The sequence below is a fragment of the Hyperolius riggenbachi genome, chromosome 2 (genome assembly GCF_040937935.1).
Source record: "Hyperolius riggenbachi isolate aHypRig1 chromosome 2, aHypRig1.pri, whole genome shotgun sequence".
NCBI lineage: Eukaryota > Metazoa > Chordata > Amphibia > Anura > Hyperoliidae > Hyperolius > Hyperolius riggenbachi.
The window spans coordinates 52,131,483-52,155,696 of record NC_090647.1 but is presented as its reverse complement, the minus strand read 5'-3'; the positions used below and the strand labels follow the sequence as shown (position 1 = coordinate 52,155,696).

Genomic DNA, 24,214 nt, shown 5'->3' with positions numbered 1-24,214 from the left:
TCAGTAGCAAGTGTAACAGCATGTCTTACCTAATCCATGGCGCCCACAGGGATCCCAGACCTCTCCACTTCCGCACGTGCCGCCCCAGAAATGGCTTCTGCAGAAGTGGTCATTAGGGGGAGCCACATGGAAGGGAAGAGGTCTGTGATCCCCGTGGGTGCCATGGTTTAGGTAGGACATGCCGCTACACTTGCTACTGATAGACGGGGGGAGCGGAGACACGAGAGGGAGCGGAGGCATGGGGGAGCGGGCACACACTGGGGACAGAAGCTGGGACAGAAGGGGACACACTGGGGACAGAAGGGAACTCATGGGGTACACAGGAGGACACCATTTAGGGGAGAACATGCACAAGATGCTCCTGGAACATGGACGCACCAGGTTTAGTATATATTTATTTTTTTCCTGGTTTTAGTATATATATATATACTGTAGATTTTTTTTGTTTAGTATATATTTCTTTTTTCCTGGTTTTTGCCCTTGTGTGTCTTATATTCCAGAGCATCTTATACTGCACAGTTTTTGCCTGTCTCGCTCAGATTACCCTTTGTGTATATGCATCAATGGGGTAAACTTGGCATTTGCTCAGGGTACTCTGTCGCATAGATTCCTTCGGGTCACAGATTGAGGATATTGTGGTGGTCACAACCACTAGAGAGCCTATGTTACTCCATTGGCATAACTACAAATTGTGACCCCCATATGCACACACACGGGGTGTAACTACATTAAGCCCGGGGAGGGCTTAATGTAGTTACACCCCGTGTGTGTGCATATGGGGGTCACAATTTGCTCTCTAGTGGTTGTGACCACCACAATATCCTCAATCTGTGACCCGAAGGAACCCTATGCGACAGAGTACCCCCCCCCAGAGATCTGTCAGACGGTCCCCTGACCTCCCTTCACCCTGCGGCATTAACCTCCATCACAGCGGCCTAGGAGGCCCGCTCCAGTGTAAGTGCAGAGCAGCAGTGGCAGTGGAGTCATAGTTGCCCGTCTAGGTGTCATATAGTACCATAATCTAATTCTATACTAGTTCTATACTCTAGCCAGCATGGTCTTGCCGCCTGTGACTAGCTCCATGTCTCTTATCTGACCTTCCCCTAATACGGAACATGATCGCACAGGTGGCACTGATGTACACTAAGCTATATCCTTCTGTAAACCCACTACACCACCTCCTACCCATCAGTTTAGCTCCTTTAAGCCTGATTTCTAATTTCAGCTGCCATGTGACAATGCAGTATAAGGTCAGATTCCAAGAGACTACAATAGCATTTGCAGAAAGAATATAAGCTGTCCCGAGACAGGAAAGGCAAATACCTGAAGAAAGTGTGGACACAGATCCTGGGGTTGTTGTATGGAAGTTTATGGATAGGCCACCCACTGAGCAGATCAATGCTGCGCAACAGCTGAAGATGGTCAGGACCTTCCTGGGATTCGGTTTTCAGAAATATATTAAGAAAGTCCTGATAAAGAAAAAAGAAAGCACAATTAATCCAAGACACATGAATTTACCAAAGTGGTTTGTTTCCAGCCAGAGGAGGGTGCTGTAGGCCATGAGACAGACAGATCTGTAGCCATGTTTGTTGTGTAGGCCATGAGACAGACAGATCTGTAGCCATGTTTGTTGTGTAGGCCATGAGACAGACAGATCTGTAGCCATGTTTGTTGTGTGTGTATGTGTAACAGAAATGTGCCCGGAGAAATGGCCGCCGGAGATATCCACTAGTAGAATATCCGTAAAATGACTGCTATTATACTATTCAGCTCTATGTAATTACGATAGCAAAATATCAGTAAATTTTACCAATATATTATTATCGATTAACCTGACCCCATTCCCAGTTGAACCCTTCTTCTATCAATGTCTAACCCTAACCAATACCCCCAGCTGATGCTTAACCACTTGAGGACCCACCCTTTACCCCCCCTTAAGGACCAGCGCTGTTTGTTGTGATCTGTGCTGGGTGGGCTCTGCAGCCCCCAGCACAGATCAGGGTGCACGCAGAGCGATCAGATCGCCCCCCTTTTTTCCCCCCTATGGGGATGATGTGCAGGGGGGGGTCTGATCGCTCCGGTCTGCAGGCATGTTGCGGGGGGGGGGCACCTCAAAGCCCCCCTCCGCGGCGACATTCACCCCCCTCCCTCTCCTACCTCTCCCCCCGGTGATCCGGGCTGCACAGGACGCTATCCGTCCTGTGCAGCCAGTGACAGGACGTCCCCTGTCACACGGCGGCGATCCCCGGCCGCTGATTGGCCGGGGATCGCCGATATGCCTTACGGCGCTGCTGCGCAGCAGCGCCGTACAATGTAAACAAAGCAGATTATTTCCGCTTGTGTTTACATTTAGCCTGCGAGCCGCCATCGGCGGCCCGCAGGCTATTCACGGAGCCCCCCGCCGTGAATTGACAGGAAGCAGCCGCTCGCGCGAGCGGCTGCTTCCTGATTAATCAGCCTGCAGCTGGCGACACAGTACTGCGTCGCTGGTCCTGCAGCTGCCACTTTGCCGACGCACGGTATAAGCGTGCGGTCGGCAAATGGTTAAAGGGGCACTATGGTGAAAATTTGTAAAATGTTAAATATGTGCCCACATATAGAAATAAGAAGTACATTTTTCCAGAGCGAAATGAGCCATAAATTACTTTTCTCCTATGTTTCTGTCACTTACAGTAGGCAGTAGAAATCTGACAGAAGTGACAGGTTTTGGACTAGTTCATCTCTTCATGGGGGCATTCTCAGAGATTTATTTATTTTCAGAAGCACTTAGTGAATTGCAGTTGCTCTGTCCAACTGCCAAAAAACTGTGTATGGAGCAGGGAGGCTGGCCAGCATCATTGTTTAAATCATTTTAGGGAAGATCTTTATAAAGAATAAAAGTCTTGCTGAGAATCCCCTATGAAGAGATGGGCTAGTCCAAAACCTGTCACTTCTGTCAGATTTCTACTACCTACTGTAAGTGACAGCAACATGGGAGAAAGGTAATTTATGGCTCATTTTACTCTGGAAAAATTTACTTATTTGTCTATGTTTGCACATACTTTAAATTTTAAAAATTTTCGCCATATTGCCCCTTTAACCTTAAAGCACCAAAAAAGTAGGCAGTTAAAATCTGACAGAACCGACAGGTTTTGGGCCAGCCCATCTCCTCATGGGGGATTCTCAGTGTTTTCTTTATTTTCGACAGCATTTCCTGAACAGCAGTTTAACTGCCAAAATAGTAAGATACTAGCCGGCCTCCCTACTCACTTGCGCATTATGTTATCAGACTTTGCAACTGCTGTTCAGGAAATGGTGTTGAAAACAAAGAAAACCCTGAAAATCCCCCACGAAGAGATGGACTGGCCCAAAACCTGTCAGTTCTATCAGATTTTAACTGCCTTCTTTTTTCACAATAGTGGTCCTTTAACTGACTCCCTAACACCTTGGTCACCCCCAGAGTCCACCTCAAAACCTTTGGAGACAGAGCCTTTTGTCATGCTGCCCCTACACTTTGGAACTCCCTGCCACACCCAATCAGGACAGCTCCATCCCTGGAAGCATTTAAGTCTAAACTGAAAACCTACCTCTTCAGTCTGGCATTCATGGACATCTGACTATCTCCTCTGTAACACAACCCAGCCTGCAACCCTGTATTAATCTGAGACACAGCTATGCGCTTTGAGTCCTATGGGAGAAAAGCACTTTACAAATGTTATTGTATTGTATTGTATTGTAACCGATTCTTAACCCTAACTGACCCCACAAACCAATGCCTAACCCATCCCCCAATCCAAAGCCTGACCCCATCCGGCTCCCCCCAACTATACCTAACCCTAATCGACCCCCTCAACCAATGCCTAACCCTAAACAACCCCCCCACCTGGTGCCTAACTCTAACCAATTCCCCTTACTGATGCCTAGCCTACCCCTCCCGAAGTGACGCCTAACCCTAAGCTAACTGTAGCTACAAATAGATAAAATAGCTGATGCCAGGTTAGCTACAAATAGTGCCCACTAAAATATATTGCACTACTGGAAAAACAGCAAGTACACGTTACCCGTGGTGCTGTTGCACAGCTCCCAACTGTCCCTTTTTTAGAGGGACAGTCCCTCTTTGGGAGCCCTGTCCCTCTAGTTCCTCTTTCAGGACTGATGTACAGATCTATGCAAATTTATGTATTTTTCTACTGTAAACGGTATTCCTATCCTTTGAATTAATATATTCATTATTTTCAAATGTTAATATGAAGGAAAATTAACCAAGATAGAAAGGACCTGTGTGATTTGAATTATAAAATAGCATATTTTTCTTATGAAATCTTTATGCCCTGTGTGACTAGGGGTTTGACGGGGGCGTGATCAGGGGCGTGATCAGGGGCGTGGCTTAAGTGTCCCTCTTTCTTATTTCAAAAAATTGGGAGGTATGCTGTTGTGATGGGCAAAACGGGTCAAATCCAATTTTCGGATCGGATCCCACCCTATTGTGAAAAAGCAATGTTCTTCAATACCATATGCATTAACACAAAAAAGATAGCATGAGTTCATTTATTTTCTGTTTTCATGCATGATTAATTTTAAAATCCTTTATTTAAAAATGTGTATAAAAATATTCTGCACTAACTGTGCTTTGGGGAAAATGCTCTACAATGCTGTAAGCATGAATACAATTAATCTCTCTCTCTCTCTCTCTCTCTCTCTCTCTCTCTCTCTCTCTCTCTCTCTCTCTCTCTCTCTCTCTCTCTCCCTCCCTCCCTCTCTCTCTCCCTCCCTCCCTCTCTCTCTCCCCCCCTCTCTCTCTCCCCCCCTCTCTCTCTCTCCCCTCTCTCTCTCTCTCTCTCCCCCTCCCTCCCTCCCTCCCTCTCTCTCTCTCTCTCTCTCCCCCTCTCTCTCCCCCCCTCTCTCTCTCTCCCTCTCTCTCTCTCTCTCTCTCTAATACAAAATAAAAACAGCATATTTTCATGTTCAGCCTGTGCTAGAAAAATACCCCTAATAGTACACATATTTAATGATTTTCTATCTAAGCCCCATGATAAGCTGTAGAGAAAAAAATCACCCGGTGTGTCGTCTTATGAAGGGCAAGGCTTCCTGGAAGTGAAGTTTTTCTGAATAACTCTCCCCATTTTTCCCCGAAGAAAATAAAATGATGAGTTAAGTCAATTGTAAAACATTATGGTTCTAATCAATCTCTCATATTCTACAACATTTGCAGAAATGATTCCTTCATCCTGAATATATTTTATCATTAATCACTTGGCAGGACTGAAATTGGTGCTATAATGTATAATCAGAACATCATATTAAAATTATGCCGTGAATTACCGCGCTCGTATATTGCTCAATGTAAACCGAGGCTCATTTCATTTCACACCGCCTGGTTTATTTTTTTGCGCATTTGGAAAATTAGAAAAACTAGAGGCACGTGCTGATAACACGCTATCTCTGCGGCTGCCAAGGAGCGAGCGTGAAGTTTATTCATTGGCCTCTTTCCTCGCGGTAAATCCCCGGGGGATGATAATAAAAGTTTAAGTTGATTTTGTTCTTTGAAAACAATTATTTCAGTGTTTGTTGGATAAAGCCAAGTCAATGGCATCATCATATTCCCTGTTCGTTTGTTCAGTCATGCATTTATTCTGTTATGTGACGTGATTGTTAGTAGCGCTGCTAAAAATCTCCCTGAACATCGTGTATTTTGGTTTGGAAATGTGAATACAAGGGGGTGCTGAGTAGGGTTGGTAGGAAAATTCTGGCAGAATACCACAGAGGCGTAGCTATGGGGGGACATATGTCCTCGGGCGCAGCACAGTGACGGCACTCTGCACGGCCACTACACCCCCACGTGCGTGAGAGGTGGCTCACTGGCTACCCAAAGTGCCCCTGCTTCTGTCCCTCTCTCTGCAGTGGTGTGCCGAAGCGGTAACAGCAGCAGATAACGTGGCTATCTAAAGGGTGGCACATTTGGCTATCTAAAGTGAGGCACGTTTAGCCATTTAAAGAGGGGCACATCTGGCTATCTAAACGGGGGAAGGGGGCACATCTGGCTGTCTAAAAAACATTTGAGTCCACCCATGACCACGACTACATTTTGATGCGTGGCCATGCCCATTTTGTCCAGAGGGGGGCACCAAAACTGTCTTTGCCCTCAAGGCGCTAAAATCCCTTATTACGCTTCTGTAATGCCGATTTCTGAGTTATTGATCGGAAATTGGCAGAGGTAATGGGAAATCAGCACTTGAAAATCTATTGGAATGCCGCATTACAGCAACTCGGAATTGTTAGGCCAATCACAGAACTCGGATGCATCAGACCAATCAGTGAATGCAGATTTTTTTTCAGTGGAAATCGGGTGTCTTTTTAGACCAATCAAAAGACTTGGATACTACCGAGTTTTAAACGGTTTAAAATGTCTGCGGTTTTCCAATTCCTGCAGTAAAGTTTTGCATTCTCTGATTGGTCCAATACTGCCAAGTATTTCAGAGTTGTCTATATTCAATGATGCAAAAATCGACTACATATGATTTTAACTTATCTTTTTGTTCAGTCCAAAGTGAAATTGGCAACATCTCCAAAGAAGTTCAGTTTGGAAGAGCATAGGACCATAATCAAGTTCCTGTTTCTCCAAGGGAAAGGTGCAGAGCAGATCCACAATGGAAGATGATGGAGGAGGAGGAGGAGGGAGAGATTGATTTTTGTTTTCTGGAAAATTCTGCGGAATTCCGTTTTAGAGGTTTAGCAATTCCATTCTGACCGCCGGAATCGGAATTGACCTAATTCCGGCCGGAATCGTGGAATCCAGCGAGCATCCCTAGCTCAATAGCACAGCGCTCCAAATTTTGAGGGTAGGGAGCCGAACTACCTCTGTGCCACAAGATAGCTTTGATATACCCTATCTCAGGAACCAATTTAGCACAGAGGTAGTTCGGGGGGTCCCCACCCTACCTTCAAAATTGGAGTGTGTAGGAGCTATGAGTGCTGAGATATGGACGGAGCCTTTAATATCAGTAACATAATATAATACTATAGACATAGGAGGATAAGGCAAAGCATTTGCAAGCAACATAGTGGAGAGCAGAGATATGGAATAGAATCTCCACTGGTACTGTACGATTATTGTGGTTACAATTAAGTTCTGTTGAAGGGAGCTATCCTCAGCTTCTGCTGGGGTAGACATAGGGATTTTGTAGTTGCCCAGAATTGTCTCGCTAGACCCTTTAAGGGCATAAGGATTGTTTGGCTATATATCTTGCATAATTTCTGCATGAATTTGCATTTTTATTTTGCAGAAATTTGTATTCATGAATGTTTTCAAGGTTTGCATTATATTTGCATAAATATTAGGGATGGGACGAATCCACAATTTCTTCGAATCCGAATCCGAATCTAAAAAGGTTCTCGAATATCTCGAACCTTTCGAATCCCGAATCTAACGAATCCTGCGATCCGTGGAATAGTTGCCCACAGTATAGGTAGGCAGGCTAGGTGCTCACACTATAGGTAGCTAGGTAAAGGTGCCTTCAGTATAGCTAGCTAGGCATAGGTGCCTTCAGTATAGCTAGCTAGGCATAGGTGCCTTCAGTATAGCTAGCTAGGCTTGGGTGCCTTCAGTATAGCTAGCTAGGCATAGGTGCCTTCAGTATAGCTAGCTAGGCATAGGTGCCTTCAGTATAGCTAGTTAGGTATAGGTGCCTTCAGTATAGCTAGTTAGGTATAGATGCCTTTAATAAAGCTAGCAAAGCATAGGGGCCTTTAGTATAGCTAGCAAGGTATAGGGGCCTTCTGTAAAGTTAGTTAGGTATAGGGGCCCTCGGTATAGCTAGTTAGGTATAGGGGCCCTCAGTATAGCTAGTTAGGTATAGGGGAATTCAGTACAGCTAGGTATAGGGGCATTCAGTATAGCTAGGTATAGGGGCATTCAGTATAGCTAGGTATAGGGACATTCAGTATAGCTAGATATAAGGGCATTCAGTATAGCTAGTTAGGTATAGGGGCATTCAGTATAGCTAGTTAGGTATAGGGGCATTCAGTATAGCTAATTAGGTAAAAGGGCATTCAGTATAGCTAGGTATAAGGGGATTCAGTATAGCTAGTTTGGTATAGGGGCCCTCAGTATAGCTAGTTAGGTATAGGGGAATTCAGTGTAGCTAGTTAGGTATAGGGACCCTCAGTATAGCTAGTTAGGTATAGGGGCATTTAGTGTAGCTAGTTAGGTATAGGGACCCTCAGTATAGCTAGTTAGGTATAGGGGCATTCAGTGTAGCTAGTTAGGTATAGGGACCCTCAGTATAGCTGGTTAGGTATAGGGACCCTCAGTATAGCTAGTTAGGTATAGGGGCATTCAGTGTAGTTAGTTAGGTATAGGCGCATTCAGTGTAGCTAGTTAGGTATAGGGACCCTCAGTATAGCTAGCCAGGGTACCCCTCCCTCTGTGCGCCTCCTCTGCTCACCCCCTACATAGAAAAAAATAGCATCGGCTCACCTAACAAGGGGATCCAGCGCCGAATCCCACTGCATCCCCGCGCAATCACCGATCCCCCGCTTGTCCTCTTCCGACCCCCCCGCGCCTCCTCCGCTCGCCCCTTGCATAGATATGAGCATTGGCTCACCTAACACCTGCCCTGGATTCCCTACCTGCCGCCAGCGCAGAGCCGCAGACCTCTTGCTTCCTCCTCTGTTCCCCCTAGTGATCGGCATTTGCATCGCGTCATCACTGAAGCGCCGGGCGGTTACTAGAGGGAACAGAGGAGGAAACAAGAGGTCTGCGGCTCTGCGGCTCTGCGCTGGTGGCAGGTAGAGAATCCAGGGCAGGTTTTAGGTGAGCCGATGCTCACATCTATGCATGGGGCGAGCGAAGGAGGCGCGGGGGGGTTCGGAAGAGGACGAGCGGGGGATCGGCGGTTGCGAGCGGGGATGCAGCGGGATTCGGCGGATTCGTTAAGGGGGAAAGGGCGTTGGGATTCGAATCCACGAATCTCGAATATTTCTCAATATTCGAGGGATTCGTGGATTCGCCGGATTTGCCGTCCCACCCCTAATAAATATGCATTTATGTCACAGGATTTCCTGTGGGTTGGGAATTTAAGGTTTCAATGCCTATGGGGTGGGAACATCTGAAGAAGGGCCACGCCTGAAACATTGTGTATACACCTGTTTGTGCCAATACAAGCAATTGCTGTTGCCAGTTGTGTGCCAGCTCTTTCTTCTTTTCTTTAGAAGAAGAATAACATTTGCCAAAAGCCTCTCATCCCACAAGGGAGACTACAGGGGTCTGTGTTACCATTAGCTATCTGGGTTTTCTGTAGCACTTAAAGAGGAACTCCAGTGAAAATAATGCAATAAAAATTGCTTTATTTTTACAATAATTATGCATAAATAATTTAGCCAGTGTTTGCCCATTGTAAAATCATTCCTCTCCCTGATTTACATTCTGATTTTTTATCACATGGTGACATTCCTACTGCTGGCAGGTGATGTCACTGAAAGTAGCTTCTGCTTGCTTTTTTGGCAGTTGGAAACAGATGTAAACAGCTATTTCCCACAATGCAACGAGGTTCACAGACAGGAAACTGCCAGGACCATGGTCCTCACAGTTTCCTGTGGGAGGGGTTTCTCCACAATGTCAGCCACACAGAGCCCCCTGATGATCTGTTTGAGAAAAGAAAAAGATTTTTCATGGAAAAGGGGGTATCAGCTACTGATTGGGATGAAGTTCAATTCTTGGTTACGGTTTCTCTTTAATTGTGTACTGCTGTAATCCCCAACCAAAAGTATAAAGGATGTCATGAAATAAAACCCTTACCTGTTTAGATATGGCGAGCAGGGAGACGGTGTCGTGGCACACCACTGTAGCATTCCTCTTAGCATTAGTCAAAATGGCAACATCCTAAAATAAAGGAAGTGAAATACGGTAAAATATCATATTACTAACACAATATGAATTACTGGTAGTCGTAAAAATAGCTTCTATAAGAACAGTATATGAAACTAGTCCTATAGCCCATGGAATAACGAGCATATTGTAGCCCCCCATCCACACACACACACACACACACACACACACATACGCCTGCCACCACCCCTCACTCCCTGCTGGACAGGGAGTACATCACTGGGATTCCTGGGTTTTTTTCACCGTTCCACATATGCACACCACGCTGCCACCGCCATCGCAAAACAGTTTTAAAATGTATGCATAGCTCATTGACTTCAATGCCTTCCACTGCTGCTGCGTCAATGTGGAAGTAATAGACTTTCTTCTGCAAGATCCTTTTTACCATCACTTAACCAGCACTAAAGCAGTCCTAGACCACCACATTTCTTCCACCATGCTTCACAGTTGGCATCAGTCAGTCCTACAACATCTTCTCATTTGATGTACACCTCACAAATGATCTTCTATGTAATCTGAACACCTCAAACTTTCATTTTTGTTCTGTAACACTTTTTTTCATCCTTCCTTTGTCCAGTGTTTGTGTTCTTTTGCCTGACCCGTCACAATCTTTTCTTTTTATTGGCTACTCCACAATATGGCTTTTTATTATTATTTATAGAGCTCCAACATATTTTCTAGTGCTGTACAACATTATTATTAGAATTATTATTTAGTATTTATATACCGCTGACATCTTCCGCAGCGCTGTACATAGTATATATTGTCTTGTCACTAACTGTCCCTCGGAGGAGCTCACAATCTAGTCCCTACCATAGTCAAATGTCCTATGTGTATGTATTGTAGTCTAGGGCCAATTTAGGCAGAAGCCAATTAAATTATCTGAATGTTTTTTGGGATGTGGGAGGAAACCGGAGTGCCTGGAGGAAACCCACGCAGATACGGGGAGAACATACAAACTCCTTGCAGATGTTAACCTGGCTGGGATTCGAACCAGGGACCCAGTGCTGCAAGGCGAGAGCGCTAACCACTACGCAACTGTGCTGCCTGGTGCAAAATATGCAAAATGCAAAATATACAAAAATGGAGAGCATAGATACATGAGTAGACAACTACGATAGTGACACAAGTACTGATACATGCAATTGATGTGTAGTTTAAATAACATCACCAATAATTATAGATGATCATTTGATAAATTTCAAAGAAACAGGAAACAAAAAGGAAGGTTCCCGCCCTTGTGATCTTACAATATAGAGAGCAGTGGGGTTGAGACACTGGGGGAGTAGACAAAGGAGTTAGCAGTGAGCTTTAAATTCTAGCTGCAGCAAATTATATGCTTGTCTGAAAACGTGTGTCTTGAGGGTACATTTGAAAATTTCCAGGCTTGGAGCATGATAGGTAGACTGTGGTAGAAAGTTGCAAAGAGGTTGTGACAATAGTTTATAGTCTTGGATGAGAGTGAGTGAGAGAGTTTACTGCACGCAGCTTGCACTTTGCTAGCTGCGTGCATATTCTGATCGCCGCCGATTCGCTGCTACCCGCCCCTCCAGACCCCTTGAGCAAGCCTGGCCAATCAGTGCCAGGCAGCGCTGAGGGGTTGCTGATTACCGCTCCCGATTCCTCTTTCCGCTACAGATTTCTGCATTTGGATGAAGATTTTTTTCTGAAATTTCCACCGACTTTAACATCGATTTTTCTCAAACACTACGAGGTCTTCTTGTTCCCACTCTTCTGCTTAACATACCCTGAAAATTTGGCGTTTCTAGCATATATGGGGGCTTTGCCATTAACCTCTAACTTCAGTGGCTATTGACTGTACTGTAAAATGCGAAAAATCTGCATTACCGATATGCAGTAATATGACAATCAGAAGACTCAGAATGAATAAACCAATCAGAGAAAGGGGATTTAGGTGGAAATTTCCGAATTCTCTGATTGGCTTATTCATTCTAAATCTTATGATTGGCTTAAAATTACCGTATATCTGTAATGTGGATTTTCCACATTTTACATTACAGGCAACGGCTGCCAACTTTAGCGGTTAATAGCAAAACCCCTGTAGATGCTAGAAACACCAAATTTTGGGGGTATATTAAGCAGAAGAGTGAAAACAAGAGGGAAAAAAATCTTTCAAAAAGACCTTGTAGTTTTTGAGAAAATCAATGTTAAAGAGAACCCGAGGTGGCCTTGTATTACGTAAGTGGGGCACAGAGGCTGGTTGGGCACACTAACACCAGCCTCTGTTGCCCCATCGTGTGTGTCAAAGACCCCCCTGCTCGCCGCTATACCCCCGCAGAGCTACAATGTTTACTCTAGCGCTGTCTGTCAGCGCCGCTCCGCCGCCTCCTCCGCATCGCCGCTACCCGCCCTCGTCCCATCCCTCCCGCTGATTGGAGGGAAGGGACGAGGGCGAGTAGCGGCGATGCGGAGGAGGCGTGGGAGCGGCACTGACAGACAGCGATAGAGTAAACATTGTGCTGGCGACGCGCTGCATGTCGCCAGCACTGCGGGGAGTTTAGCGGCGAGCAGGGGGGTCTTTGACACACACGATGGGGCAACAGAGGCTGGTGTTAGTGTGCCCAACCAGCCTCTGTGCCCCACTTACGTAATACAAGGCCACCTCGGGTTCTCTTTAAAATTGTGGTACATTTTCACGGAAAGTTCCGCAATTAACCGCCTATTGCACTTGTATTACCGATTTCCGAATTCCGATGCAGAAATGCAATTTCCGATCGTAAATGGAATTCGAACAACCATCCCCACTTCTTATAATGTCATCAGTCCAGCCCATAATCCGTACAGAGCATGTGCGGGATTACACAAGCATATTTGCATGACGGGGAGGGCACAAGGCTGAGGGCGAGGACAAAATGCTGGAGGGTAGGACACAATGCTGAGGGTGTACTTCCAAGGCATCAGCATGAGGAATAAGATGGAGGTGCTACTGCAGATATTAATTTGTGTCTGTTCAGGACACTACGACGTACCATGTGTAAAATGTGTATGTTCATCTAACTATACAGAGTGCATAGACTAAATACATGTATTGCCATTCAACTTTTTTTTGGGCCAGAATTGTCTTGTCGCTGCTCATGTTGGTCTTTTGAGGGTGCCACTACTGTAAATGAAATGCAAATTAGCAGTTTTCAGCTGTGCTAAATATTTGCAAAAGGATTTTCTAATGATTAATTAACCTTTTGAAACCATAAACTTGCATTAGCAAACAAAACATTCCATTAAAGGGCAGGACTATTTCTAGCTGCTAATGGGCCTCTGTACACCTAGGCATAATCGCTAATCAGTTAAAAACAGACATTTCCAGCTACGACAGTCATTTACAGGATTGACAATGTTTACGCTATATTTTAACATATTTGGCAAGAAATTATAATTAAAAAAAAAATCCAATTCAGATTTTCTAGACATAGATTAACCATTACTGCAGCTGGGATGTGAGCCACACGTCCGCAGCAGCAGCTGCTACAGCCACAGGGATGCGCTAGTCACGTCCCTGCAGTTTGGGGTGCTGAGCGGGCAATCGGGTGGGCAAATGCCTGTGATCGCGATGTTTCCAGCAACAGGGGGGACTGGCTACAGAGGACAAAAGTCCCCTGAGCTAATTTGAACATGTCTGCCGAGAATGAATACTGTTTTAGTTCAAAAACAGTGTTCATTCTGAAATAGAGCCGCCGCACTTCCTCCCGCGCAGATTTCCGCCCACCGAGTTCTCAATCATTAATTTCCCTGCAGGCCACTGTGATCGCAGGCATCCATTGATGCCCGTGTCACTTCCTTAGTTACAATGTAGCAACACATTGCTTCCTATAGCATACATATTGTACGCTATTAAGAAGTGCTCAGCAGGGACATCATGTGGCCAAATAGTAAAATTACACCTGCTGACTTTCGGGAATAAAAAATGTTTAATATGTATGTCAAGAGGGAATATTATTATTAAATTATGGGCTAAAACTTAGTAATGGATGTAAAACTGAAAAAATGCACCTTTATTTCCAAATAAAATATTGTCACCCTAGATTATACTAGGAATATAATTTTAACGTTGCAATAACCGGGACAAATGGCCAAGGTGTGGAATTTTATTACGGTAGAATGAATAATTTTAAAACTATAATGGCTAAAAATAATGTTTTTTTTTTAAATTCTTATTATTAGTATTATAATGCATTTAGAATAAAATAATTCTTAGCATAATGTACCACCCAAAGAAAGCTTAATTGGTGGTGGAAAAAAACAAGGTATAGATCATTTCATTGTGATAAGTAGTGATAAAGGTATTGGTATTGATTTTTTACTATAAAAGTGTAAAATATTGATAATAAATACTGATATTTTAATAGGGCTAAACCTAACCTACTCTCACACAGAACCGTCCTACCCAACACCTAACCTTAAAACACTCCCCCACACACACTACCTTCCTAATGCCTAAAACTAACCTCCCCCACTACCTGCCTAATGCCTGAAACTAACACTTCTCCACCCCACCCTCTGCATACACGACCTGCCTAATGCTTAAAACTAACCTCCCCCACTACCTGCCTAATGCCTAAAACTAACCTCCCCCACTACTTGCCTAATGCCTAAAGCTAACCTCCCCCACTACCTGTCTAATGTCTAACCCCCTCCCCCCCCAACACACACACAAGCACACATTACTTAGCTAGTGCCTAAACCTAAACTCTCCCTCCCCTCGCACACACACTACCTACCTAACGACGAAACCCTTACCACCCCCCCTTTCCCCGCACTCACTACCTCCCTAATATCTAAACCTAAACCCTCCCCCACACACACACACGTTGGGATTGTTGGGGGTGGAATAAAGGTGACGTTAAACTTATCATTGAGGTAGGTGCCCAAAATCTTCTCAGTATCAACTTCTATGACATCTGGAGGCACTATCATTACACCTGTTTCTCTCAACACTGCCTCGCGATCTAGTGCCGATCAACTTTCTCTATTCCATTGATTTACCTGGGTACTTCTGCGCAGTGTAGGTGACTAAGCAAGAGAATGCATTCCTTTGTGAACTAAGACCCAGGCTTTTAACTTAGCTGTAGAGATAACAGTGGTGCCTGGAAGATTGAATCTGTGAATGCATTTGTTTGAACATTTGCATGCGAGTGTGCAAAGGGTTAATTTTTTTGCCATTTTTCTGGCCACACCCCCTTTAGCACCTCCTTTTCCTTAATAACTTATTTAAATGTCCTAACTAGAGGCGATGTGCCTGGATAAACGTGTTTTTTTCCAATTAGTCCGCTTGCGCCCATCTTTACTGTTTCTTTTTCCCAGATTACTTATGTTTTCTAGTGTTCTCCAACCTTTGTAAATAAACCCCTGTGCATCATGGGATACGTTTTAATTGATTTTTAGAATTTATTTTAAAATCCTGCTGTGTTAATAATGACAAATAGAGATGGTCAGCGACTTACTAATAATTTTGGCTTGCGTGCAAATGGATAGCTGAGATGAGAATAAAAGTAAATACCTATTTATCTGCATAAAGTTGCTGGGAGGTGGACTGCGTCCTCTTCCTACTCCAACCCCCCTGCCCCCCCTCCCTGATTGCCTCCATGTCATATGTAAAGTGTCTGGACTGGGCCGCCACCATATCCTGGGTCACCACTCTTGCCCCAGAAGTAGTAATCCACAATAGCCAACACAGTTCGCATTGCTGCATGCACACTTGCGCAGTTCGGAGGCGTGGCTATACAGAACGATTGTCAAACCTCCCAAACTTTTTAAAATAGGAAAGAGGGTCACTTTAAGACACACCCCTAATCATGCCCCTGCCACACCCCTAATCACGCCCCTGCCACACCCCTAGTCACTAAGACCACAGAGAATTCAGAAGCAAAAGACAAACCACACTGGTCCACTAAATCATCATTAGTTCTCGTTCGTTTTAACATTTCAAAATAAGAAATATATCAATGTGAATGATAGAAATAATATTTAGAGTTTATTAAATCACTATCTTCAGTAGAAAAATACTGGTCACTTTGTAGCAGACAGCACTCCCCACAAGAAACAGGTGATGTGCCAGGTCAAAAGGTCCAGCAGCACTCAAGACCCAACTTGTCAAAGATGAAGACCGGCACCATCTAGTAGTTATAGCTCAGTATATTTATTAAAAAGACATCATGACATACAAAACGACGTTTCGGAGGATGGTCCTCCTTTCTCAAGTTCCTGTCAGTGTCTACAAAACCTCACACAATGATCTCTTTATATATCAAACACCATGGAAAATTAGCCAATCACGATGTTAGTGTCACCTATGGCGACCAATCCCCTCTCGTCTCGCTCTCCTCTCGGAAAGAATTCCGTTTGTGAGCCAATACAATGTATATAGTGACCGTGTTGCAAAAATAATAAGTACTAATTGGCATTTGTTGAAGGATAATTTCCCTGACATACCAGAATTTCAGGTCCCCCCCCTTATGTCATACAGACGAGCACCTACGTTACGTGACAAATTGGTTCATGCTGACTTAGGGACTCAGAAAAGTGTAGTTACGTCCAGGAGACCCAATGAAACTTATCCATGTTTAGGGTGTATACATTGCAACAGTGTGATTAAAGGTAGTCACTTTGTCCATCCATATAATGGAACAAACTTTAAGATTAATAGTCAATACGACTGCAACTCTAGATATGTGGTATACTTGCTTAAATGTGCCTGTGGACTACTATATATAGATCAGACCACACAGAGGATGAAAGACAGACTAACTGCTCATAAAAGCACAATTAGAACCAAAAAAGTAGCATTACCAGTATCATCCCACTTTGTTGCAGCAGGACACACTACAAGCCAACTAAGGTTTCAAATTATTGAGCAGATCAAACCTGGGAGGAGAGGGGGGGATAGAATGTGCAAATTATTATATCGTGAGGCATATTGGATACGGAGATTAGATACGATTGAACCAAGAGGCATGAACAGGGAATATAATATGACTCCCTTTCATCAATTTACTGTTTCTTTAAACATCTATTGGTCACGTTGGTTACATCATATGTGGTTACTATTTAAAGTATAGGCATTTTTACGTAATATTAGTTGTTTTCCTAATACGTGTGTGATATATGATAGCTTGCTGGATGTTTAACACACATGTAATATGCTTTTTGAACACTAGATGTCCCACTTCTTTTGTTTATTATGTAACCTTGACAACCGCCTATTGCGGGGTCTTGTCCAGGCGGTGGGGCGGAAGGCGTACTCGTGTCTATGACGCGTACCATGACACGCATAGGGCGAGTCATGCCCTGTAGGCGTAAGTCATGTTCGGCCTATGGGCGGTTCTTGTGGCCACTGAGGGAGCATCCTGTTCCCCATCAGGTCTGTCTCAGTAAGGGGTGTGTACTGATGGTCTCGTCATCTCGGGAGCTTTTCCTAGAGGTCAGCGGTGCGCCGACTAGACGCCTGTTGCGCCCTTCCGCCCTGCCGTCTGGTGAGTTCAAAAACTTGTACGCATGCTGTGTACGCATGTAATAGTTCCCTATCAGGTCCGCTTGAGCGAGACGAGAGGGGATTGGTCGCCATAGGTGACACTAACAGCGTGATTGGCTAATTTTCCATGGTGTTTGATATATAAAGAGATCATTGTGTGAGGTTTTTTAGACACTGACAGGAACTTGAGAAAGGAGGACCATCCTCCGAAACGTCGTTTTGTATGTCATGATGTCTTTTTAATAAATATACTGAGCTATAACTACTAGATGGTGCCGGTCTTCATCTTCCTCTTCGGTAGAAAAATAGGTATCTTTACATAAATCTGTACATGAGTCCCGAATGAGGGACAAATAAGGAAGAAAGAGGGACAAAAAGAGTTTCCAAAGAGGGACTGTCCCTCTGAAAACACGACAGTTGGGAGCTATGAATTGTTATGAAGTTTGGCAAATGCTGAGTCTTCATTTAACACAAATGTAATGCTGAAACGCAAAGCAGAGAGATCATTACAAGTTGTAGATGATTCCAATTTTTTAACAGGGAACATTTTTGTTACAGAGCAGAAAACAAGCAAATACACAGCATCCGCATATAGCAAAGATGGAGGGGGGAGGGAGACAGTATTAAGCCATCCTTGTTCATCCTCTCTATTTATCTCAACTAAAACAAGTGAATTGTGATTCACTGGAGTATGCATGGAGGTAATTAGTTTTTCCTCTAGGGAACACACGTATCTACCTTAGCTCAACACAGAGATGAATGAACAAAGAAAAATGGTAGCAGGTAAAGCAAACAAACAAAACACAAGGGGATGGGGAGAGATAGGTGGGTAGAGAGATAAACTTTTGATATTATTACCCTTCTGTAAATTTACTTATACGAGAACAGGGGCGTAACTACAGGGGGCCCAGAGCTGTAATAGGGCCCAAACAACTACTTTACTCCCTCTGATAAAGGGGTCCATCCTTCAGATCGGGTGTTTTTGTGGCAGGGATGGGCTGAGGCAGAGGTAAGAGAGGCTCCAGCCTCAGGGCGCAGCATAGGAGGGGTGCACAACTCACTCAGCTAATATTCCCCTATTGTGTTTATAGCAGAGAGAAATAAGAAAACGGGATACATGGCAGTGACTGCAAGCCAGATAACTAGAGATTAAGGTGTTGGGGGTTTGGGGGCCCTGGGGGGCCTCTTAGTCTAATAGCAATCAGTGTGTGTCGGCTGGGGTGAGAGGGATGGAGGGGCGCATTTTGCTGTTTCAGCCTTGGGTGCTGGAGGACCTTGTCCCAATTCTCGTGGCTACACATGTTATCAGGTGTAGTACAGTAGAGTCGCGGTTATCAGTAACTCAATTAACCAGCAGTCTTAACCAAGGAGCAGAAATCACAGGTGAAGGTGGTGAAGGCCAACTTCTTAGACCTGGGACCCACTATGGACACTTTGTTAGTTCAGGCAGTCTCCACACTTATCCCTGTAATTTTTGGCTGTGTTTTTCCACTTTTTTCACATTTGTGATTCTGCATTTTCTAAAAAATTTTATGTTCCAAATCCACATTTGCCATTTTATGCAATTTCAGTTTCCTATGCATTGCAATTTCCTGTGCAAATTATTTTACATGAAACTTCATACAATTAACTTGACCTTCACATGCAAATTTTTGCACTTGGAATGCAAAAATTTGCATTCCCCATTGACTTGCATTGCACTGTGTTCCCATTCATTGATCTCTGGGGGAATGGACGGTGGCGCGGGAGCGCGCGTGATCGGCCGTGGGAGCGTGCAGCAGCGGGGCAGCAGTCTTTTGGATGTAGCAGCTATGTCCAAAAGGCTCAAATGGTTAAGGTGTGCCTGAAGGAAAATTTTAAATAACTATAAAAACAAGTGTATAGCGCACTATCCCACTCAGAACTGTGCCTGTATTGTTTTTTTCTTCCTTTCTTTCTTTCATTCATTTTTTTTTCTTTGAACGGTAACGGTTGATAATCAAGGCCTATGAATTACATGTTCTCTGCAGTCGTAGGAAGAGATGATCGTAATCAGTGAATTATGATTACGGAAAATTTCACATACATTTTCACAATTCCGCCAATACGTAATCAAAATTTGTAAGTGCAACTGATTTTGTGTAATCATTCGTAATTTTGCATGATTTTCGCTTAATTTTTGCGCAAGTTTGTGCCGACTTAAGTGTGGAATAGCAAATGCCTATTTACGATTGGAAATGCAGAAATTTCTATTCCGCGTAATCTGAATAAGCCTCCCTAATAGAGATGGCCCGAACGGTTTCAAAAACGTTCGCATTTTTCCCATAGACTTCAATGGCGCCGAATGTAATGGTTAATAGCTAAGCCCCATTACATGCTATAAACACCAAATTTGCAGGGTATGTAAATAGGGACAGTGGGTATAAGAGGAAACATTTTCAAAAAGAACTTATAGTTTGTGAGAAAATCGATTTTAAAATTCTCCTTCTGACCGTGGGAAAATTAAACGCCCGTCCACTTTAGCGGTTAATAGCAAAGCCCCCTTACATAGAAGAAGCACCAAATTTGCAGGGTATGTAGAGGGGGACAGTGACTACAAGAGGAAAAAAAAATCTATTTTAAAGATCTCGTACCGAGTGTGGAAAATGTTCCAACCGCCGCCGACTTTAGCAGTTTATAGCAAAGCCCCCTTAAATGCCAGAAACACCAAATTTGCATGGGAATGTTAAGAAGAACAGTGGGAACAATAAGAAAACATTTTTTCAAAAAGACCTTATACTTTTTGAGAAAATCGATTTTAAAATTTCAAAGAAAAATAGTATACATTTAAATGTGTAAATGACAGATCGTGGAAAACAATTCCCGCTGACTTTAGCAGTTAATAGCAAAGGCCCCTTACATCCTAGCAACACCAAATGTACAGCATATGTTAAAAAGATAGTGGGAAACAATATTAAAAAAAAAAAAAAAATTATTTTTTATTTAATTTTTTTGTTATGTTCAGAGAGTGGGAAATTTCCCCCAAAAAATAACGTGGGGTCCCCCCTCCCAAGCTCTCTGTAACCCCTTGTCCTCATGCAGGCTGGGATAGCCAGAATGCGGAGCCCCGGTCGTGTGGGGCTTCGCACCCAGAGCTATACCAGCCTGCATGGTCCATGGTATGGGGGGGCTCCGTGGAAGAGGGTGGCCAAGCCTTCCCCTCTCCCCCCGAGCCCTTGTCCAATCCATGGACAAGGGTCTTCCCCACCTCCGGTGCCCCAGGAGGAGGTGGGGGCGATGACTCCCTGGGGGGAGTTCATGGTGGCATCTGGGAATCCCCTTTACATATGATTGATCAGGTTAGAAATGGCAGACTGCTCGCTGAGCTCCAAATCGCATTTCATCTCTCTGATACTTCTTAAGGCTGTGAAAGAGGAAGTATCAGAGAACTGGAATGCAACTTGGAGTGTAGCAGCAGAGGTGACAAGAGTGACAAGGGTGATTTAACACTCCCTGATGTGGTCCACATTCAAGTTTTGATCCAAATCATTTAGGGTCACCGTTCTGAATTTGAACAATTCCAAGCATGTCAGCTTGTTTCACTTCTTCCACTTCCTGTTGTATGTGACCTGACTTCGCTAATCCTGTTGGAGCAACAGATGACACCCGTTTTGGCCAGAGGGCGTCCTTTGCCAGTGCAGAGCTGCTGTAGGTTGGATAACATTATCTCTGGTGTTCTCTTAATGCTACTTAGAAAGAAATGTTTTCACATCTTGACAGATAATGAATGGCACCACACATTTTTAATTGGTTTTAGCAAATTAAGGAGTTTGGGAACATTAGTAGTTATGACAAGAAAATATTAATTAGGCCTCAGACTTAAATTAATGGAAGAGACAGTCTATTTCTGCTAATAGGGACGATAAATCACTCAGGTGATAATAACGTACAGAAATGAAAATATTTGCATTATTACTCACCTGATAGCTTCTTTATACCGTGCAAATGAGAATGGCCTACAAATATGCATAAAACCGTCATTAGCTGTATTTAACCATATATATGAACAGGAGCTTGGGGTATACCAATACTTTTATATAGTGTAAGGGAGGGACCCACTAGAGCAGTGATCTGCAAACTTGGCTCTCCAGCTGTTAAGGAACTACAAGTCCCACAATGCATTGCAGAAGTCTGACAGCCACAGTCATGATTGATAAAGGCAAATGCATTGTGGGAGTTGTAGTTCCTGAACAGCTGGAGAGCCAAATTTGCAGATCGCAGCACGAGAGCGATTTTGGCAGCATTTTTGGATCTCCGACAATCATCAGCGATTCCCAAAAAAACGCTTTGCCAATGTATTTAAATGATGGGGAACAAACTAGTGCGATTGCGATTAGGGATACTCTCAATCGCAGGACATGCAGCATTTTGGGCGTGTCCTGCGCTAAATGCTATGTATAGAAGAGCTGCAAAATCTAGGGCCGAGCGCTTCGATTTTTAAATGAAGTTAATTATACTTACCGAGTGTTCTGATGTCCCGGCTTCCGTCTGTAGCCCGCTTCCTAGCAGAAGAGGTCAGAGGCGCTTCTCTGATTGGTCCTAGAGAAGCACCTATGACCTCTTTCTTTAGAGGGTGTGGCTATGGACAGAAGCCAGACATCGGGATAACTGGTAAGTATAAACTTTATTTATAAAAAAAAAAAAACACTAATCAGAAGAGCTTTACGGTTTACTGCGATTGCCTAGGGTGATGGCAGTAAGGTAACTTCTGGTTTGGTGGCTAGGAGAGTAGAAATGCTAACTTGCAGCTTTGGTACACAATTCCTGGCAGGGCACTTCTGTGTCTGCTTGGAGTTTTGTATTTCTTTCAGGCCCCTTACACACATAACAGAATTATCGTGCAATTTTCATTTTTGCGACTGCGTTTTAGAAGATCTGGGATCGAAAAATCAGAAAACATGGAAATCCAAATAAGAAAAAACACATAACCTGCCTCCAGAAATGACTGGGATAAGTGTGAAAGCTGTTTTAGGCCCCTTTTACACTTGCATTGCAAGTGTGCGTTGCGTTACTCCGTTTTACTGAAGGTAATGCAACAGCAATGCAAGTCAATCGGGCCTAGCACACATACTGCATCGTGCTGTGACAGAAGTGTTAATCCCGCTGCAAGCCTGCAGCGCATTACCGCAAGCACCATGCCTAATGCTTGGTGCTTGTTGTATTGGAAGTCAATGGGTGACGTAGTAAGTGTGAATGACAGAGCGCGGTGCGTCGGAGCATGCATATGCGGACCAACAGGAATCCTGGTGACATACTTCCTGTCTAGCAGGGAGTAATCACTGAGCAGGGGGCGGTGCCATGCCTATGACCCCGTCGATGCACTCTGCCACAGGGTCATATGTTGGTCATTTTTTGCGTTGTGGTGTGTGTGTGTGTGTGTGTAGGTGTATGTACAGTGTGTGTGTGTGTGTGTGTGTGTGTGTGTAGGTGTATGTACAATGTGTGTGTGTGTGTGTGTGCGTGTGTGTGTGTGTGCGTGCGTGCGTGCGTGCGTGTGTGTGTGCGTGCGTGCGTGTGTGTGTGCGTGTGCGTGCGTGCGTGTGTGTCCGATTTGAACAGAACTTGGTATACAGATCCCTTACTACCTGGGATGATTCATCCCATTCATGTCAATGGTAAAAAGGGAAAAGGCTGCCATTCTCACAGTAACCAAGCCAGAGTCCCCACACTTGGCGCAGTTGGTCACTTGGTGGCCGAGGTTACAAATGCAGGAAAAGTGGGCGGAGCCAATCAATTTTCAGCCGTTCATTTTCAATGGGAAAATGTAAACTGCAGCCATTTTTAGACTGTTAATTGCAGGGTTCTCAAACTTGCGACAGTTGGTCACTGGGTAAATGAGATTAAGATTCAGGAAAGTGGGTGGAGCCTACAAAAGCCAATCATAATTCACCTATTGATTTTCAAGGGAAATATTTAAACTGCTGCCATTCTTACACTGTTAGTGGCAAAGGCTTCAAACTTGCTACAGTCATTCATTGGATGACTGGAGTCCAAATTCACTAAAGGGGTGGGGCCACAAACAGCCAATCAGATTTCCTTGGTGGATAAACTGCTTCCATTCACACATTTTTGATGTCAGGAACCTGACAGCTGACAAACTTGGTCATTGAGTGACTGTGTGTCAAGGTTACAGAAAGTGGGTGGAGCGAAAAACACATTTCATTGGTCAAATATAAACTGCAGCCATTCTTACACAGTTAATGGCAGAGTTCTCGAACTTTGCCCAGTTGGTCACTGGGTGACTGAGATTAATAATAAGGAAAATGGGTGGAGCCTACAACAGCCAATCAAAATTCTCCTGTTGATTTTCAAGTGGAATATTTAAATTGATGCCATTCTTACACTGGCAGATGCAGATGCCTCAAACCTGGTACAGTTGGTCACTGGGTGACTGGGGATTCAAATTCAGAAAGGGGGCAGAGCCACAAAAAGACAATCAAATTTGTTTAATTTCAATGGGAAGATACAAATTATTGACACCAAGTACCCCAGAGCTCATAAACTTGGTAATTGAGTGACTGTATGTCAAGGTTATAAAAAGTGGGCGGCGCCAACAACTAAATTTTTTTACATGGGAAAATATAAACTGCAACCATTTTTACACTGTTAATGGCAGGGTTCTCAAACTTGACACAGTTGGCCACTGTGCGACTGGGATTAATATTCAGAAATGTGGCTGGAGCCTACAGCAGCCAATTAAAATGTACCTATTGATTTTCAAGAGGAATATTTACATTGCTACTATTATTACACTGTTATTGGCAGAGGCCTCAAATATGATACAGTTAGCCATTGGGTGACTGGGGTCCAATTTACTAAAGGGGGTGAAGCCACAAACAGCTAAT

General features: G+C 44.0%; 1 protein-coding gene across 2 annotated transcripts in view; it reads right to left on the bottom strand.

Moving 5' to 3' along the window:
* The window catches only part of LOC137543748 (cyclic nucleotide-binding domain-containing protein 2-like), a 326,577-nt gene that overhangs the window by 143,857 nt on the left and 158,506 nt on the right, over nucleotides 1-24,214 (bottom strand). For both annotated transcript variants that reach the window (XM_068264880.1, XM_068264881.1), the window contains exons 8-9: nucleotides 9,776-9,859; nucleotides 1,324-1,469 (exon numbers count right to left, since the gene is read on the bottom strand). In XM_068264880.1, coding sequence (XP_068120981.1) covers nucleotides 1,324-1,469; nucleotides 9,776-9,859 — 230 coding nt within the window. The remainder of the gene's footprint in view (nucleotides 1-1,323; nucleotides 1,470-9,775; nucleotides 9,860-24,214) is intronic.